Source organism: Lagopus leucura, unplaced genomic scaffold, assembly GCF_019238085.1.
Source record: "Lagopus leucura isolate 7727_CA_CO unplaced genomic scaffold, USGS_WTPT01 Super-Scaffold_760, whole genome shotgun sequence".
Classification (NCBI taxonomy): domain Eukaryota; kingdom Metazoa; phylum Chordata; class Aves; order Galliformes; family Phasianidae; genus Lagopus; species Lagopus leucura.
The window spans coordinates 4,964,235-4,982,675 of NW_024962257.1; the positions used below are offsets into that span (position 1 = coordinate 4,964,235).

The 18,441-nt window shown below is 52.9% G+C and overlaps 1 protein-coding gene across 3 annotated transcripts; it reads left to right on the forward strand.

Moving 5' to 3' along the window:
- The first annotated feature begins 467 nt into the window (after positions 1–467).
- Positions 468–17,511, forward strand: ALKBH5 (alkB homolog 5, RNA demethylase). Of its 3 annotated transcripts, XR_006177634.1 has the most exons (6): positions 477–609; positions 827–1,610; positions 7,329–7,409; positions 11,401–11,556; positions 13,253–16,370; positions 16,477–17,511. XR_006177634.1 is itself a non-coding variant. In XM_042864388.1 (5 exons), exons 2-5 carry the CDS (start codon positions 907–909, stop codon positions 4,656–4,658), a joined length of 999 nt encoding a protein of 332 aa, XP_042720322.1. In that variant the 5' UTR covers positions 468–609; positions 827–906; the 3' UTR covers positions 4,659–4,729. The 3 variants fall into 3 exon arrangements, 2 of the variants coding, with proteins under 2 accessions (XP_042720322.1, XP_042720321.1); XM_042864388.1 differs by lacking the exons at positions 7,329–7,409; positions 11,401–11,556; positions 13,253–16,370; positions 16,477–17,511 and adding exons at positions 3,938–4,047; positions 4,200–4,358; positions 4,633–4,729 and having other exon boundaries at positions 468–609; XM_042864387.1 differs by having other exon boundaries at positions 13,253–17,511.
- Positions 17,512–18,441: the final 930 nt, after the last annotated feature.

Here is an 18,441-nt window from a genome sequence, read left to right on the forward strand (position 1 = left end):
CCGGCGTTATCGCGAGGACCCTCCCCCAATCAACCGTCGGCTAGGACTTCCGGCAGCCAATCAGCGCCGAGTCCCGAGGTGGAGGGGCGGGGCCGCGCGTCGCCGCCGCCGTCCGTCGCGACGCGAGGCGAGAGCGGGCGGAGAGGGGGAAAGGGCGGTGCTTCACGGCGAGGGGGCGGGGCGGCGGCGTGCGCGTGCGCAGTGCGAGGGCGGGGCGGGGCGGGCGGCTGTGCCGGCGCGGTGGGCGGCCCCGCGGCGGCGGCTCGGGATGTCGGGCTGCTTGCTGGTGACGTAGCGCCGCTCGCGCCGCGGGAAGGGCTGCGCCAGAGCTCCGGGGCCCTCCGCCGTTTCCTTCCCCGGTCCGGAGCCGGGGCCGGGCCCCGCGTCTCCCCCCGCCATGGGCGCCGGCGCGGTGGCGGCAGCGAGCAGGGCACGGCGCGGAGCCGGGGCCGCCGCCGCTGGGCATGTGCCAGGCTGGGCCGCCGCGTGAGCAGCCCGGGAGCCGTACCTTTGTCCGCCCGCCCGCCCCGCGGCAGCGCGAAGCGTTTTTAAATTTCCTCTCTCTCGCCGTTTCGTCCGTTGCTTCGCCGCCGCTCCCCTGGGCGAGCCGTGAGTTGGGCCCCGGGAGGGGAACGGCCGGGGGAGGGGCGGGACGGGGTGGGTCAGGCACCGGGAGCGGGGCTGTGGGGCGGAGGGGTACGGGGAGCTCGGGGCTGCGGGCAGGGCCCGGCCCGGCGTGGGCTTGGGGACCGGGCGGGAGGGCGGGTTGGGGGATCCGCTCTACCGGTGTTTGCTCTCACGTTGCCCCCCGGTACTCCCCCGGCAGGGCCATGAGCAGCAGCCCCGCGACCCGGAGCGGCGGGCGGCCTGGAGAGCGCTGAAGGAGCGGGGTGCAGCGGGCGCACTATGGCCGGCAGCGGCTACACGGACCTGCGGGAGAAGCTGAAGTCCATGATGCCTTACCGGGAAGGCTCCAAAGGGCCCCGAGAGCCCCCCGAGCCCCCCTACGAGCGTAAGCGGCGGTACCACGAGGACTCCGGTTCGGATCCCAGCGATTATGAGGAGCAGAGGGAGGAGGAAGAAGCCCGGAAAGTGAAAAGCGGCATTCGTCAGCTTCGCCTCTTCAGCGCCGAGGAGTGTGCCAAGATCGAAGCTCGCATTGACGACGTGGTGTCCAGGGCTGAGAAAGGGCTCTACAAAGAGCACACGGTGGATCGAGCCCCGCTGCGGAACAAGTATTTTTTTGGGGAGGGTTACACCTATGGGTCTCAGCTGCAGAGGAGAGGCCCTGGGCAGGAGCGCCTGTACCCGCGTGGGGAGGTGGATGCCATTCCCGAGTGGGTGCACGACCTGGTGATCAGGAAGCTGGTGGAGCACCGGGTGATTCCCGAGGGCTTTGTGAACAGTGCTGTGATCAACGACTATCAGCCCGGGGGCTGCATTGTCTCCCATGTGGACCCCATCCATATCTTCGAGCGGCCCATCGTCTCCGTGTCGTTCTTCAGCGATTCTGCGCTCTGCTTCGGGTGTAAGTTCCAGTTCAAACCCATCCGGGTGTCGGAGCCCGTGCTGTTCCTGCCGGTGAAGAGAGGAAGCGTCACGGTGCTCAGGTAACTTGCTGTGCTGGCCTCCGTGTGGCTGTGTGCTGAGACGTGGTTGTGTAATGCTCGTTATGAGACAGGCGGGCACGCACCCCGATGGCAGGTTGGGCTCATCTGCCTTTAGACACGCAGCAGGAGGGGACAGGGCGCCTTGCTGTCACAGTGGATGGTGATGGAAGAGATGGGGGCTGTTTCCTTTTTGCAGAGGTCCAGATCTGAATGTGGTCACTTGTGGGGTTGGGCATTCCTACAGTTCCTGTGAACAGTGGGAATCCGTATCGAGATACAAAATGGATCCCATGCCCGTGAGCTGGCTGAGACAGAGCTCCTGGTTCTATTCTTAGCTTGGCCTTCCTGACATGACCTTAAGTGTAGAGAGGTGGTGTGAGTAGCCTCATCCCAGTCCATGGGTTGAGACAGACAGACCCTCACCTGTGGGACACTGATGGGGGAGACCTGAGCACAGACCCATGTAGGACCATTCCTTGGAGGCACAGTGTAAACGCAGCACGGCAGCAATGCGTGCAGCTTGCAGGCATGAGAAATGCCTTTACTGGTGTTCCTGCAAGCAAGGGAAGCGCAGTGGAGGTAAAATGACCTGCCCAAGGTCATGGAGCAAGCCAGCAGTACAGCTGGGATTGGCACTGGGGAACGCCTGCTTCCTAATTACTGCTGTCCACCCGTGAGTGCACAGAGCCCCAGGCAGCAGGGGGACATCAGCATGGGCTGCTACAAGTGGCCCCACAGAGCCCAGAAGCCCCTTGTTATCACGGAGGGAAGCTGGAAGCTGGTGCTGGGGCTTCCTGCCTTGCTGAGCACAAATCCCTCTTGTCCTGAAGGTCAGAGTGCTCTCTGCCAGCAGTGGGATGGCCCAAACTGTGCCAACAGTGCTCTGAGCGACCAGCGCTATCTTTTGGGGGGAGGGGGGGGCTGGTGAACATCCAGGCCAGTTTTTTTCAGGGCTCCCCACTGGTAACCCAATCCTGCACTCCAGCTTGTAAAGTGATCGCTGCAGGGTTCAGGAAGGAATTTTCCCCACCACGTCCGTACGGCGTCGTGCTGTTGACTGGTGCATCAATAATAAATGCTGGGAGCTCACATCACTTTTATCTGGGAAAAGCGGTGCAAACATTAACTAATCCTCGTCGTACCCCCTGCCTTAGGTAACTTGTGCAGATTATCGAGGGATGAGAGAGCCAGCGGGAGGACACGGCAGCAGGAAGGGCTCTCCCGAGGCTAAGGACATTTGCTATGGTGCATGAGGCTGGGGCAGGGAGCGTGCTGGAGAAGGGCAGAGGTCAGCGCTGGGAGGGAGCCATGGGGAAGTGTCCTTTTACTGCAAGAGCACTGCGTGCTCAGCAGCCCCTGGTCTGGCATGTGTGTGAGACATGAGGAGAACTTTCTGCCTTCGTTTTCCTGCCAGCGATGTGAACCCTGCAATGCCTTCCCATGGAGAAGGTACTGTTTTCACCAGGAAACCACTGGTGGCCCTCAGTGTGAAGTAGGGTTGGGATTCCTGCAGCACTCTCTAGGATCAGGAGCAGTGTTTGCTCCAGGACAGGAGAATCGTGTTTTCTCATCCTTTATACCACTCCTCCAGAACTGCTGGGAAGAGAGGGCAGCTATGGATTCCCAGAATGGGAGTGAGTTCCCTGCCAGGCCCTGTGTATGTGTGTCACATGCACGGTTCGTGGTCTGGGTGCTGCAATCTGTTCGTTGGAATGGCTGAAGCAGTCGTACTGAGCAAGTCAAGGTATTTTTAATGCCAGAATAGAAAAGTTGGTGTCTGGGCAGCCCAGTGCTGGCTTTGCTAGCTTCATCCAGCAGTTAGATGTTCTCGCTTTCCAGCAAATAATAGACTGTAAAATGGAGATTGTTTCGATTTCAGTGCAGCAGTTAGCAGCTACTTAGCACTCACTTAAGAGTGATTCTGCCAGTGATTCTTCTGTGATGATACTGTCCCGGCCAGATAGGAGCTGGTGGAGCTGGTGGACCGGCAAACCTCCGTCCTGAGGTCTGAGAGCAGGAAGGAGATGTACAGCACGGCAGGAGGACCGCAGGGGTGCAGGGGTGTACCTCTGGATCCAGCTCTCAGTCACATTTAAGCCAACTCTCCAAACTTGGCTTTTTCTCCTCCCAGTAAACAGTTGCTGAAGGCAGTTGCCCTGGAGATAGGGAAACGGCGCAGATAGAAACAGCGTGCTTGAAATGTCTGCTTCCAGCACTGCTGGGTCAGGGGCTGCTCCGTTTGTTTGTGGCCGTGTGGATTTCTTGGGGATCTAAAGAGAGCTCCCGCGTTTCTCTTTGCCCCCACATCTCCAGCCATCTCTCCCCAGGTCATGCATGTCCTCCTCTCGGCAACATGTGCAAAATCCTCTGCAAAACCGGCATGAAGGGTTTCCCCATTTCCTGCCCCTGACCCGATGCTCTCTGTCTCTCCCTGGGGGTAGGTTCAGGTTTGTTTCAGTAAGGCTTTGCCTGGCTGGTAACGTGCCTCGTGGCACTGCGCGTGCAGCACGTTGCTAGTTAAACTTTACAGTCAACTGAAGCATTTGTCTAACAACACTGTGCTGTTTGCAAATACTGAACCTCCTTCAGGCTGTGAAGTATTCTCTGACGGCGTGTTAGGTTTTAAAAGTGTCCTCTTCGAAGAGTTTTGGAGGTGGAACAGGGATTCTGGTGGCTGTGCTGCATACCTGAGGACAAAGGCTGAGCCACCGCAGCCATCGCTGCTCAGCCCTTTGCTCTGCCTTCGAGGTATTTTTTTCCCTGTTTGCATTCATAGCGCTGATTTGCCCTGGTATGTTCCAGGAGAGGACCCCCCCAGGCCCTCTCTGCCGTGGCTGCAGGGTTTGTCCCTTTGCCGCGTGTCCTCTAGGCCGGGAGGAAATGGCAGCGGCGTGTTGCAGTGCTGCGGGGCTCAAGCAGCCCGAGTCAGGCTGCAGTGCGCCTCAGCCATCGGCTTGCTGAGGGTGGTTGCTCACTGGACCATGTTTATGAGGAGGCTTTTCTTTTTTTTTCCTGTTTAAAGGAAAAACCAACAAAATAATTCAATAAGCATCAATCAATAGAAGCAGTGTGGAGGAGATGGAGGAATTTGCACATCCGCCTGGGGAGCCATGTGCTTTTGGAGGAGAGAAAGGGAGCTGGGTGGGTTTGTGGAGGCTCTGGGATGGGCAGCTCCAACCAGACTGCAGCACACAGGAGATCGCGACACCTGGAGAGCTGTTGTTGGATTTTCACGTAGTGCATCTGAGCACTGTGGTTGGAAGCGCAAAGCTGCGGTTAGCCAGAGGAGTAAATTGCTAATGGTAACGTTTCCACAGCTCCGAGCTTGTGCACAGACAGGCTTTGCTTCTGAAGGTGGCAATGCTCTGTGCACAGAGTGGGTCTGCTCCCTGCTGCACACAGCAGCGCTGGGAGCGTCGTGATGTTTGTCTCTCTTGTTGTCTAAAGGCATGCCTGATGGCAGTGCTGCTCGGAGCCTCTGGGGGATGAACCTGCTTTCTTCCCAGCTGGAGGAACCTCTGCACAACCGCCTGGATTAGACATCTTTCCAGAAAAGTCTGAGCCCTCAGCAAAGGCCCTTGGTGCCTCAGCTTTGCTCAGAGCAAGCCCTGCGTGTGCTGGTGGTGACGAGGCAGAGATCTGTTCCAGCCCTGCTCCAGCTGGTTGATGCTGCATCGGTGCTTTGTGGCAGCAGCTTTTTCAAACCACAGGTGAAGCCTGAGCACAGTAACTGCTCCGGCCTGGCCGTATCCAGCCCCTGGAAGTATTTCTCTAGGGATTGTGCAGAGCTTCAGGGCTTGCTTTCTGCTGATGTTTATGCAAAAATCTCTGCTTCTATCTCCATATGAATCAGTAATGTTGTGGCTTTGTGTTAACTCTTCTGGACTGAAAAAGAGATGTGGGGAGGAGCTGTGAGTACGTAAGATCCAAGAGATTACTTGGGGTCAGGGTGTCAGTTGGGCCTGTGGGTGGCATCTGCACTTCTCCTCGTTCATCTGAAAGGTGCTCTGGGCTGCACACGTCATGCTCAGGTGTTCCCATCAGTGTTCTTGTGGGCAGTAACTTAGGACTTTCTTTCCTGGATCATTCCTTCTCCTATGCTTTAGTTTTGTCCTCCAGGCAAGAGCAGAAATCCCCGGGCACGTCCTTGATATCCTTACGGGGGTTTTGTTTTAGTGTGTGTTTCCCTTCACTTCATGCTCGGGATGTGGCGAGGCCAGGATAGGCTGAGAGGGTTCTGCTGGCACTAGCAGGGCAACTGTGACCCAACCAAACAACCTCTTTCTGTTTCATTGCTCAGTGCTTGTGCAAATCCCTCTGTGACAGGGCTGTGCAGAGGCTGCCCCCATGCTTGGCAAGGGGCAGACTGAGTTCCCGCCACCAGTATGGCACTGGGGCTGACTGACTGTCCCCCTTAGGGTCTGGAGCAATAGAACTACTGCTTTGGGACCATAAGCTCTTCTTAACACTGCTTTGGAAGCGAGCTGAGAGCCAGTTCCTGTATGGGGATAGCTATGGGAGGCTGAGCTGATGTCTTGCACAGGTCTCGAAGCAGCCATCCTCCTGATGTTTGCTGAGGACGTGCTGAGCTGAATATTAACGTGGATGATATTAACAGATTTGCTGGAGCTTGACGCAGAAGTTCCTGGAATGTAATAGAGCATTATTAGAAGCCCCTCTGCATTGCACTGTGTTGCTCTGCAGCCCCCTTGGAGGGGCAGGCGATGGCCAGCAGCCCCTCTTCTGGTGGATCTGTCTTAGGTCTGAGCTGTCTGCTCAAAGCAGCAAATCTCTCTGTGAGCAAGAGGTGAGCGTTTGTAGATGACTGGGTGAATTACCTAACCAGATAAAGGGAACCTGCTCCTATCCCAGAGTGTGTGTGTGTGTGTGTGTGTGTGTGTGTGTCTCTAGCTGCAAACCCACATGAAACGGCTTCCAACCTTCATGTGAGGCTGGGAGCACAGCACTGCCCTTGGGAAGCACAGATTTCTTGGAGACGCAGCGGTTCCTGCGTTGGGTTCACCCAGGGCACGTTTTGCTGGCGTTCAGCACTCCTTCACCCCGAGGCCTTCCAGTCCTCGTCGGCCATTTCAGGAGGCGTTTCACTTCTCCTTCCCCATGCCGGACTGGAGGAAGCTGCTATGCACAGCAGCAGGCAGAGGGCAGCCCGCCCCTCATTAGCACCTGTAATGATGGTGAGGAGGGTGAGTGTCAAAGACCCCTTCAAAGATGCTCGGGCAGCAGCTGCTTTTCAGTGCCTTTGGTTATACCCCGTGTCGGGGCGCACTGTGCATCTTGGTGATGATGGATGGCTTTTTCTCAGTGAGATGCTTGAGAGCAATGCGGTGATTTTTTTATTCTCTTGCACGCCAATCTCTTGATGAAGCTTTCGTAAATGAATTGGCTGAATTTACACTCCATAAACTCATTTTCAACATGACTTATTTCATGATGTTGTGGCAGGTGGCAATTTCCTCTGGTGTATGCTAAAAAAAAAAAAAACATTAAATCAACAATAAAAAAATAAAAAGGCCTGACTTACCGCGCTCGTTCAGTAAACCCAGCTCCTGTGTGCCTGGGGAATGGTGTGGTGTTTGGAGGAGGAATTTGTGGGGGAAGTTGGGAAATGGCTGGCCAGAGCACGCTGCTGAGCCTGGCAACCGCTTTACCCTCCTGCCTGTCATCTTTCTCACCACGGCTCTTTGTTTTTGTTGTCAGTGGATACGCAGCCGATGAAATTACACACTGTATTCGACCACAGGACATCAAGGAGAGAAGAGCTGTCATCATTCTTCGAAAGTAAGTGTTGAAGCCTTCAGGACAGTAAGGCACCCTTGGATGCAGTGGTGTTGTTTTTACGGTGCTTTGCAAGGAACGCTTTAAAAAGATGCCTTGCTTGTTGATGTGCTGAGCTGACCTTAAATCTTTGCTAGATCTCCCTCTGATGCTCATTTGTGTCTTGCCATACCCATCGCTTGGTCAGTGGAAATAGATGGAACTTGTTACTGCAGAGTTAATCACTTCTTGGCTCTCTGCAGCACTGCTTCGTTGTTGTACCTGAGTTTGCCAGCGCTGTTGGTGTCCAAGCACCTGGCTTTCATTGCCTGCCTAACCCCAAGCAGCTGGGGTTTCAGACTCTTGCTTTGGGCTGCATGTTCAGGTGTCTGATTGTATGATACCAACATAGCTGAGTCACCTGGACAGTCCTTTGAAGCTGGTGCTTATGATAAAGAATCTTCTATAAAGCAGACTGCTTTCTTCGGAGCATGCTTTTCATTTCCTGGAAGGGAGAGGAAGGTGCTGGCTTTGAAAGGAAATGAATGCAGCAAATTGAGCAGTCAGCTTCCAGAGCTCATCCTTTGAGGGTGGTGCTGGGAAGCCAAGCTCTGTGAGTTGCATCTCATGCTCCCTGCTTTAGAAGATGTGTTGTCTTGGTCAGCTGATGGCACTTCATCAGTTGATTTGATGTAAACCCAGAGAAAACCATGAGCATGGTGGCAGGGCAGCAGCTGTGGCTCAGGCTGGCATGAGGCTAGCAGGAAAGCGGTCTAGATTCAGAGTTGTGGAACTTGTGGGCAGCCTAGCTGGTTCCAAAACAAGTCTGGTGACATTGTGAAGATAAGGCACAAAGCCAGCAGAGTGGAGTTGGACATCTGGATAGAGTGACCCATGAAATGAAGGCAAATGAAGCAGCCCTGCGGCATTAGCAGAGCAAAATCAGAACAGACGTAGGGAGGCAGGATGAGATGTGGCAGGTGAGAGAATAGGATGAAAGATGGATTGGAACCAAGCCCTCTGGTTGCTGGTTATTGACACGAAGGAGGTAAGGTGAGATGGCTAACAACAAAAAGCCTGTTATGTTCAACTTGTTGGTTTCTACAGCTGGTGAGAAGCAGTGAGTGCTAATGAGCCCCAGTGAAAGGCATCTCCAGATCCCATGGCAAGAAAGACCTGAATTTAGGTGCTCTGGGACAGAGAAGCTGCCTGTCCTAAACTGTGGAGCAGTTCCTTGGGAAAGACAGCTTTGGCTATGTAAGCTAAAGCTGCTGAAGTAGTGCAGATGTATAATGTACCTGTTTAAAGCAGCTCTACTTCTTGCCTTCATCAGCCTCTATACGCTAAGGGTGTGTTTCATTCTAGCCTGGCTGCCCTCAAAGTGTGACTGGGCAAGCATGTAGCTAGCCAAGGCGTCCTGCTGCCTGGCTGAGCTGGGCAGTGCTGCTGAACAGATGAGGCCCGTTAGCACCCAGCAGAGCCATGCTGGCTGCGTTGGCTCAGCCATCCTTCTGCAGCAGTGCGCCCTTCTGGCTTCCCTGGAGGAGCCTGAATTGCTTAGTGTCAGAGCAAGTGTGTCTCTGTCCAGTCATGCACAGACAGCCATGGGCTGGATGGACTGGATTTCTCCCTGAGAAAAGTGGGAACTCTCCAGTCCTTATTTCTGTCTAATCTCCATAGAGCTTAGCAGTCCTGGGGGACGCGTGGCCGTCGCCTGTTTGCCAAGGGGAGCACTCTGACTGTTGCCAAATAGAGCTCCTTCATTGTCGCTTATCCCTTGTGACGGGGACTGTCTCCTCAGCTGGCCCTGGGCGCAGGCAGGCACGCACAGCAGGGCTGCAGTGACCTTTGTCTGCGCCTGCATCCCTGGAGCATCTCTACTGCCATTCCCCAGTCCCAGATCATGCGACTGGTGCAGTCTGAATTAGCAAGTTATGCAACCAGGAAAACAGCCTCTTCCGCGAGCAGCCTGCGTGCACGCGAGGCTGGGGAGCAGCCTGTGACCTCGTAAAACTCATCTTTCATGGTGAGAATGAGCCCGGAGCTTTCCAGAAGAATCAGGCACCCTGTGGTTGTGTCACAGCAGCGTAAACTTTGCTGCTTGCAGGAGCTGTGAATAAGCTGGCAAAGGCTGCTGGGCCCCAGACTCTGGAGTCTGGATCTGTTGCCTTTGCTCTGGGCACGTGGTTCTGGAGGCTGTTCTGACGCTGCCAGCAAAAACTGAGCTGGAGAAGTGGCTGGGTTTTTCAGGATGCTTGAGAGCAGTGTGGTTACCAAGTAAGTCGGCAGCACTTCAGAGCTGCTGCGTGATGGTATTTGCAGTGCGCCCTGCGTGTCGGAGCGCAGGGCTGCAGGGAGCCAGCAGAGTTTGGAAGCTTTGACTGAGGGGGAAGGAATGATGTGCTGGATTTCAAGAGATGCTCAGAGAGGTCATGTGGGAGGTGGGGGGTAAAAATGAGACCTATTCAGGTGGGTCTTGAAAGTCGTTTTAGAGGTCTCACACAGCCACATTTAAGCAATTCTTCGTAGGCCATCACACAGGGGAGTTATTTTATTTAATTTGAACTTTGGTAGGTAATTTACTTTCATTTTTAGCATGGCTCTTGCTTCTCTCCGCTCCTGCAGCACAAATCTGTATTGCTGTGTGGAGACGGAGCATGGCTGACATCCTCTTGCCTTTGCAGTATATTTGCTGTGATTTCTTTATTTTTAATTGCAATCATGTAGTTCTCATATTTAAGAGGTAATTGAACAACCTGACTTCTCTAGGGCAGGATCAGCAATGCCTTTACTGTCCTAGCTGAAGCCCGTCCTGGAGCTGAGAACAGCTCAGGCTGATGGCTTTGCAGCCTGGCCAGCTGCCTGTGGAAGTTTTCCTCATTTCTGGCATACCCACCTTCATTTTTGCCATCCTGGCATCGCCCTGGTCAACTGGAGAGTCTCTTCCTGGAAGCACAGAGGAAGCTTGGCAGTTGAACTTGCTTCATAACAGGAGTTTAGGTTGGAATTATCTTGCTTCAAAAGCTGAAGTTAAGCACTGAGGGACAAGTAGTGATTCTTCCCTTTCTTTTACCCAGACCCCTCTGGTATTCAGCTCTGATCCTGTGGAAGCAGGCAGGCTGCAGGAACAGCATCAGGATGCCCTTTTTTTATTCCAGGAAGTGGCACTGTGGGGCACCAGCACCACCTTTTACTGTGTTTTGCTCATTCTTAGGCTTCAATCTGTGTTTTGAAATAGACTTTAGAAGTTTTTGCAAATTGAACCTGGTAATTACGTTGTGCTGGGAGGTGGTGGTGGCACCGTGCGAAGGCACTGCTCTGTCAAGCTTTCATTTGTGCTACACGGCCATTGCTCAGCCTCTTGCCTCTCTCCATACATGCATAGAAGCTGCTGGCTGCAGCCATACTTGGGCCAGGAGCAGTGGCAGCTTTATTCCAGCATGAGCTGTTATGCTGCTGGGGGGGCTGTGGTGTAGCTGCTGGTTACTAAACTTTGACTCCTGCCTTAAACCTCTTAGTTGAGCTGAGAAATGCCTGACCCCATGAGATCCCAGAGACAGTAAGGAGTTTCCAGATAGAAGCAGTTATTATCAGTGTTGGTGTTGATGGATCTCACAGTGCATCTCCCAGGTGGCTTAACCGGAGTTGCAAGTTATTGAAGAGTCACTGTGATTTCATAGGATGTCGCAGGTGCTTGAACACCTCTGCTCAATATCCTATCCCTGTGATTGCAGTGAGCCCAGCACCTTTCCTGTGCATGGTGGCCATGCTGACCCCTAAGCCTTCCTGTCTTTAGAAAGCAGTAAAGGTTAAAAGCTGTAGCTTCAAGTAGGAAGAAGCTGCAGCTTGTTCTTCTGTTGGATGTAACAGACCTGACCCTCTTTCAGAGCTGTGTGCCTGGGATTGAGGGTTCTACTTCAGTGCATCTAGGACAAATACCTATTGCAGCCTGCTAGCAATTCAGTTGAAATACTTTGCAAATTCACTTCTTTTTTTTTTTTTTTAATATTTGCAGAACAAGACTAGATGCCCCTCGATTGGAAACAAAATCGCTGAGTAGCTCTGTGTTGCCACCAGGTTACACCTCTGACCGCCTGTCAGGAAGCAACAGGGACCAGATCTTGAAACCAAAGCGGTCCCATCGCAAAGCAGATCCCGATGCTGCTCACAGGTGAGTTGATCTCGGCCAGGGGGGAGTTTTGGGTGTTATCTCTGGGTCACCAAACATCTGAGGTTCCTGGTCTCTGGCAAGAGAGCTTGCGCAGTGCGCTTACAGCATCCTTTGTACCACTTTGCCAGGAGCTGGGAAGCACCTCCCAGGTGTGTTCTGTGTATGGATCTGTTATCAGTGAGGTTCTTTATACGTTCCTCCTAGGCTTGTGGAGACTAAGCTCTGGCTGTAAGCAGCTTACATTGTTTATCTTGTGAATGGCATAATGAAGAAGCAATAGATTTGGCTGCCTCTTGATAATGCAGTCATTCAGAACAATGGTTTCCCTGCAGCTAATTATTTTTGACCTCTATTGCCAAGTAACCTGTGCAGGTGTGTTGAAGTATATTATGAAAGCAGTCTTTGAGGTTTTGTAAACTGGGAAGGGTGAAGGTCTCCTTGGGAAGCTCCATAGATCTACTTTGCTTCCAGAGCTGTGTGTGTGTGTGTGTGTGTGTGTGTGTGTAAGGCTGACCTACAAGAGAGCTCCTTGCTGAAGCTCCAGACAGCTTGAGCTCTGTGGCAAGGCTTCCCTTAAACACCACCTTGCTTTGTGTGAATGTAGTGATAGCCAGTCTGCCAGCTGTCATGCCATGTTCCTGGTGTTCTCTAATTCCAAAGCTCCCCAAGGATAGAGGTGGCATTCTCTGCACATCATGTGAAACCAAAAGGCTGGCGTGGTCGTGGAGCTCAGCTGTTGTGAAGTTCCAGCCCGTGTTTCAACCTGTCCTGGTGAAGGAGAAGGGTGGGGATGGTTTGTTTATGAGCAGTGTTCATTCATCAGAACTCGGGATGACTGGGCACACAGATCGCAAAGAGGAGCAAGGCTGCAAATAAAATCTTACCTCTGAGCTCCTGCGTGTGATTCAGGGAGTGGTCATGCAGGGCAAAGTCTGCAGATCCATGAGAGCTGACGTGAAGGCAGAGATGCACCTTACTGGGGTGTGAGCTCAGGGTAATGCCCTGCAGTGGATGGTATCTGAAGACTCTGAAAGGTCCAAAGGACTCAGTGTAGTGCCAGTAAATAGTGCAGATAGCACATCTGTCAGAGGAGCTCAGTAGTTGGCACCTGGGATAAATGTGGGTGCTCTGTGCAGCTGTGAATCCTGCCAGCATGGTCATACCATAAACTGAACTGAGTACAGGGGAGAACAGAGGCAGCTTTACATAAATACTAATTGCACTGTGATAACGTTTGAGAGAACTAGGATGAGGACAAAAGAGCTCAGAGTTGTGGTTTAATCCTGCACTGCAAATATCCTAGCAGCTTAGCACAGAGCTGAGCTCGTTTTTGAGCTCCTCCGTAGGAGGCAGACCCCTCTGCCAAAGGAATGTTTATTGGTACCACAAGCTGCACTTCAGGAGGGCTGATCAGGCTGCTTGGAGATCTCCCCAGTGGAGCTAAAGACCAGAGCTCACTATGTGAAGGCTAAGGACTCACACTTGTTCAAGGAAAGCTCTGCTTTTTCATGGGACGTGCAGCTCGGCGCTGTGCTCTGCTCTGTTGAGAGCCGTGGGCTTAGTACTGGGAGAGCAGTGTGGAAAAAGTCACTCATGGTGCTCAACATATGCAAAAATCCAGATGGTATCCGCACAAGGAGTGCTTGAATCCTGTTGTGGATGTGTTCTCACTCCCTCTTTCTCTCTTTCTCCGTAGGCCACGGATTCTAGAAATGGATAAAGAGGAGAACAGGCGCTCAGTTCTCTTACCAAAACATAGGAGACGGAGCAACTTCAGCTCTGAGAACTATTGGCGAAGGTCTTACGAGTACACGGAGGACTGTGACGAGGAGGAGGAGGATGGCAGCCCGGCTAGGAAAGTTAAAATGAGGCGACACTGAGGAATGCACTTTCCAGGCTTGTGAAGCTGATGAGATTGGCCTCTAGTCTGTGAAAACTTTCTCCTCCCTCTGGCTATTTTCCATTTAGCTTCAGTTTTGGTTTTTTCCTTTCAGGCTGAAGAGTAAACAGGAAGGATCTAGCGATTTGTTTTTATGAATGGAGGAATGCTGAGACGTGTGTAAGGATGGAACATGTCCAGTTACACGTGGTGTCCTGAGTTCTGGGTCTAATGGGCATCTCTACCATAGGAAGCAGATAACGTTATGCCAGGCTGTCTGTTGGGATTTCTTTGAAAACACCAAAAAGTTTAACTGTTTCATTGTGCAAGATTCAAGAATTGTATTTTGTTTTGTTGGTTTCTTTTTTCTTTTGCTTTAACTTTCTTCTTTTCCAAGTGTTCTAAATATGATGTTGTTAGACCCCAGGAGCTGAAATTCTCTGCGGTGGCCTCGTATTTCTTGCTTCACCAAAGGGCTCCTTGGTCTGCTTATACCTACTTGTTGTTGGGTTGTGTTTTAAGGGTATGCCCTGCAGTAACTGGAAGTTTGAAGCTTTGCAGACTCCTTTTGCTGCATTGATTACAAAGGATTTAGGACATTTGTGTTGCACTTTAGTACCAGTTTTAAATGCCATAGATTTCCTTTCCAGTCCGTTTTCCCTAACCAGCTTGGGCTCACAGCTTTGTGTCCCTGTGCTGCCCTCTCCAAGAAGAATGTACTTAAGCTCTGGTTTCTCAGTGCTGTTCTGACCAGTGATCTGTTTTGGCTGAGGGTGGAGCTGCGACTGGCTTCACTGGTGTTGGTCCAGTGCTGACCTGAGGTCTGTGTTGGAGCCTGGGAGCTGCAGAGCAAGGGACTGCATTGAGTACGTGCTGCTTTCCAGAGCTAGAGACAGCAAAGAGGAGTGGGAGGGAGGCTGTGCGAGGGGGAACGCTTGCCTTGGGACCCCCTGAGAAGATTTGGGATGCTGCTGGGTACGGAGGAGCTCTGTTTTGGCCCACAGGCTGTTCGTCAGCTACCACTGCAGCCGTTGTCTGATGCCTTCTTGTTTCTGTGCGTGTTCTGGGGTGGGGACTCTGCTTGCCCCAGGAAGTGATGAGAGGCGTGAGATGTCTCACCCTCTGGAGGTAACGTTAGAAGTCTGCCTTCTTCCTCGTCTTTTCTCACCAGTTTGTGTTTTCTCTGCCTGAAATCTGTGTTTCGCAGGTTTGGGGCCTGACACCATATTTAGAACCCTACTTTTAAGAGTCTTTCTCCAATTGATTCTTTGAACCCGAGTGTTGGCAGTTGTAAGGAGTAGTCTTATTTTTAAATTTTTACTGCTTTGTTCTTCCTCCAATTGTAGTTTTTCTTAGTGTTGTGTCCCCCCACTCTTCATGATCTGCACGCTTGGCAATAATAAGATGTAATATATTTTGAAACCCGTTTGCTGCTGTCTTGAGGAGCTACCGGTCAAAAAACGGGCACTGTTCCTTAGTGATGACATCTGGGTCTCATTGTCTTTTTCCTTCCCTGCTGACTTGTGCAGCTCCCGCCACTCGTCTGTCCTTGGGCTCGCTGCTGAAGCTGGATCCAGCAGTTACACTAGTGCAAAGGGAATTGCTGTCACCCTCAGCACGGCACTGAGCTGCAGGAGGTTTTGTAGGTGAGGCTCCTACTGCCTGTCTTTGATTCTCTTCATCTGATTGCTTTCCTGGTGAGAGCTCTCATCGGCTCGCTGTGCAGCTTTGAGAGCAGCCTCATGGCCAGCGTTCGAAGGCACTTACCTGTCTTGTCAGAGAGATCTGGAAGTTCATGCATCTGGGACTTCTGAAAGGCCATTATCAGTCCACACTCAGCATTTGAGGCAGCATTCCTCTCATTCCTAGCTTGCAGCAGAGAATCCAGGCCATCTCTTGGCTACAAACCCCGTTTTGGAAAGCTTGGCGTTCCCCAACAGCAAAACAGCATGCAGGGAGCAGCAGTCTCTTCTCCTCCTTATGGCTGGTGTCTGCAAACATCTCTGGCAAGCTAGAAACCTGCTAGTGGGATGCCTGGGGTGGCTGTTCCTAATTCTGGTTTTGCTCTGGACATGCCCCATTCCCTCCAAGGGCATTAGGCTGTGCTGCTTTGTGCTGCTGGCAGTAGCAGTGCAGAGCCACCTGTTCTCCCTTGCTGGAGTTCTCTGCTCTGCACAGCCTGCTCTCCCCCTCTCCCAATTTTATGCCTACCTCTGCAATATGGATACTATACTCCAGTGTCTCAACTCACAGTGAAGGCAACCTGCCTTCCCGGGGCCACTCCCTGAAGCAGCAGGAGCACTGTGACTCCCATGGGACAAGATAATTTCCACTAAAGGCTGAACAAAGCACCCTGAGGTCTTACCTCCTCACCTGGTACCGTCACCTCATCCCAGTCCTCGTGCAGTCTGTACGTGTGCAGGCATCCTGCTTGTCCCGTTGGGTTTTGTATTCCTGCTTGCCTCCTCTGGGAGCTCTGCCCTCCTTTTCCTCATCCCAGGTCTGTGCTGTGGGTCTGAGCTGGCAGCCATTGCTGGAGCTGCTCTCCTGCCGCCCTCTGCTTCGATTTGCTTTTAGTTTTCGAGCTGACTGCTTGGGCCTTGACACCTTGGCAAGAGTGGGACACAACCGATCTGACCCATAGGATCTCTTGGGCAAGAGTCCCCAGCGTGCAGGCAGGCCATCTCCCCCACTTGTACAGACATTTTGTATACACACAGATGTATATGTGTAGATACATGGTTTTTTAACTCTTTTGCACTGAACAACATTGGGGTGAAACCTTGATTCGAAACAAGACGACACCTTTTTCACATGGATCCAGATGTCTAGATCCCTTACTGTGACCTGTTTGGTAAAACCGTGGCTCAAAACACTGCTGATGGTTGTACCTGTTCTCTGTCGTGGCTGTGAAGGCTTCAGTCAGACCAACAATGTGAGTCTGGTGTGAAGATGGGCTCATATGCAGGCCTGACCAGGTCGGCTTCTTTGTCTCCAGTAGTTCAGCCATGCAGTCCTAACTCCTCTCCATCCACCTGCAGCGTGCTGTGTAACCTGCTCACCCATCCTGGAGCATGAGGCTGTGTAGGATGTGATGACCCCACGAGCACTCAGACCCGCAGCCCAGACCATGAGAACTGTCTTTCCTAAGGAAGGGGGAGGTAGATGGAAGTTGTCCCTGCTTTTCTGCCAAGGGAGGAATTTGGGTTTGCTGCCCTTACTTGCATGTTGAGAAGATTCGGCGATCCAACCAAGGCTCTTGTGATGGTTGTGTAGGCTCCACTCGTCCTCTGGAAGAAAACCCAGGGCTGTCTGCCAGCAGTGAGAGGGGAGCTGGCCCAGGGAGGGGCTGTCAGCCCTGTGAGCAGCTCCCAGCCTGGTGGAGGCTGCCAGCTGTGATTTCCACCTCCCTGCAGCATGCAGGGAAGCCCCAGTTTCCACATTTAGCCCTGAACTCAGGGCTGAGACACCATCAGCCACTCATGCTGGTTTCAGAGATGTCCCAACCCAAACCCGTGGTTGGGAATGGACTGGAGGGGGGCTCAGAACATGGCCATGGGGTCTGGCTCCCCATCCAGTGGCAAGTTGTCTTTTGTCTGCCAATTGCCCTCCTTTTCCTGGCGAGGAGGAGAAATGCTGAGCTGAGAACCACATCTCTGCTCCTTCCTGCCCCCCCTGCCCACACTTAGAAGTTCTGGCTGACTTTAATTTTGTTTTATAAGATTCTAATTTTTTTTGTTACAAATAATAATAATAAAAAAAAAAAGAATAAAAAATAAAAAAGAAAGTGGCAATATTTTTTTCTGTAAGCTTTTCCTAGGAAAAAGCGTGGTTTGTAACAAAGTTGTACAGTTCTGAAGTTTGAGATACGAGAAGTACTGTGTGAAACGCTGTAAATGGGGCAGAGATTATTTTATGTACAGTCTGACGCAGGGGTATACTTTTAATTCTGGTTGATTCTTAGGAAGAATTTGGTTCTTCACTGTCAGGGTTTGGAATTTCATGGTTTCATTATTATTATTATTATTTTTTCTTGTATAGATTGCTGCATTAATTGAATAAAAGCAGAAAGCATCGCTGTGCCTGCCTGTGTGGTGGGGCTGGGATTGCTGTGGGAGAAGGGAGCTCTGGGAAGATGCGTGTGCTGCCCTGGAAACCAGGACGGGGTTGCAGTGGGTGCTCCCTGCCTGGTTCTCTTGGTTTCCCATGGGGCGGGTGGTGACGATGTCCCTGTTGTCCCACCGCGCTCTAGTCCGGAGGAAATGGGTCAACCCAAGGGGTCTGCACCCTGTGCTTCAGCCTCATCGGGGCCTCTTGCAGGCTGAGCCTCCTGCAGGAGGGCTGGGTGCTGCCTGGTGTGGTGTCCTTCCTCCTCTTCTTTTTGATTCTCCACAGATTTCTCCCAAAAGAGAGCAGTTGGGCTTTTCTGCCCAGGCTGTGATGGGCTCACTGTGGCTGCAGGTGTTCGAGGACCATTGAGGCACTGAGGGATGTGGTTCGGTGGCCCAGTGTGGGCGGTTCGGGGTTGGACTTGGTGACCTCAGAGGGTTTTTCCAACCGGAATGATTCAGTAGTTCCTGGCCATGTCCCCATGCTGTCCCCACACGGTACCATCGCGTTCCTCCTGTCAGCCCACAAGAACCTCTCACGCTAGGGGTGCCAGGATGGCTGCTGGCCGCCCTCCGTTCCCACCCTGAAGGTCCAACCTCCCCCTGGAGAGAACCTGAAGAGGGATACCGAGGCACGAGGCCTCGCAGCGCAGCCCCGCACCGTGCGGGCGGCCCGCCGTTACTCAGCGCGGAGTGCCGGCCCAGCCCTGAGCGCGGCGCCCAACTGACTCAGCCGGGACCGGGCCCTGCGGGTGAGGCCTGCCCTGGGCCGCTCCGTGCGGTGAGCTCCGGCGCCCAGCACCCCCCGCGGCCAGGACGATCGGCCTGGAGCCGTCCTCGCTGCCCTTCAGCCCGGCCCTGAGGAGAAAAAAAATACGAAAGAATGAGGGAGAAAAG

What these genes read in the sequence shown, in the direction of transcription:
- ALKBH5 (XM_042864387.1), top strand. Translation starts at nt 907, where the DNA reads ATGGCCGGCAGCGGCTACACGGACCTGCGGGAGAAGCTGAAGTCCATG. An exon ending in GGAAGCGTCACGGTGCTCAG is followed by an intron (nt 1,611 to 7,328) that starts GTAACTTGCTGT and finishes TTTTGTTGTCAG; the next exon opens with TGGATACGCAGCCGATGAAA. An exon ending in GCTGTCATCATTCTTCGAAA is followed by an intron (nt 7,410 to 11,400) that starts GTAAGTGTTGAA and finishes TAATATTTGCAG; the next exon opens with AACAAGACTAGATGCCCCTC.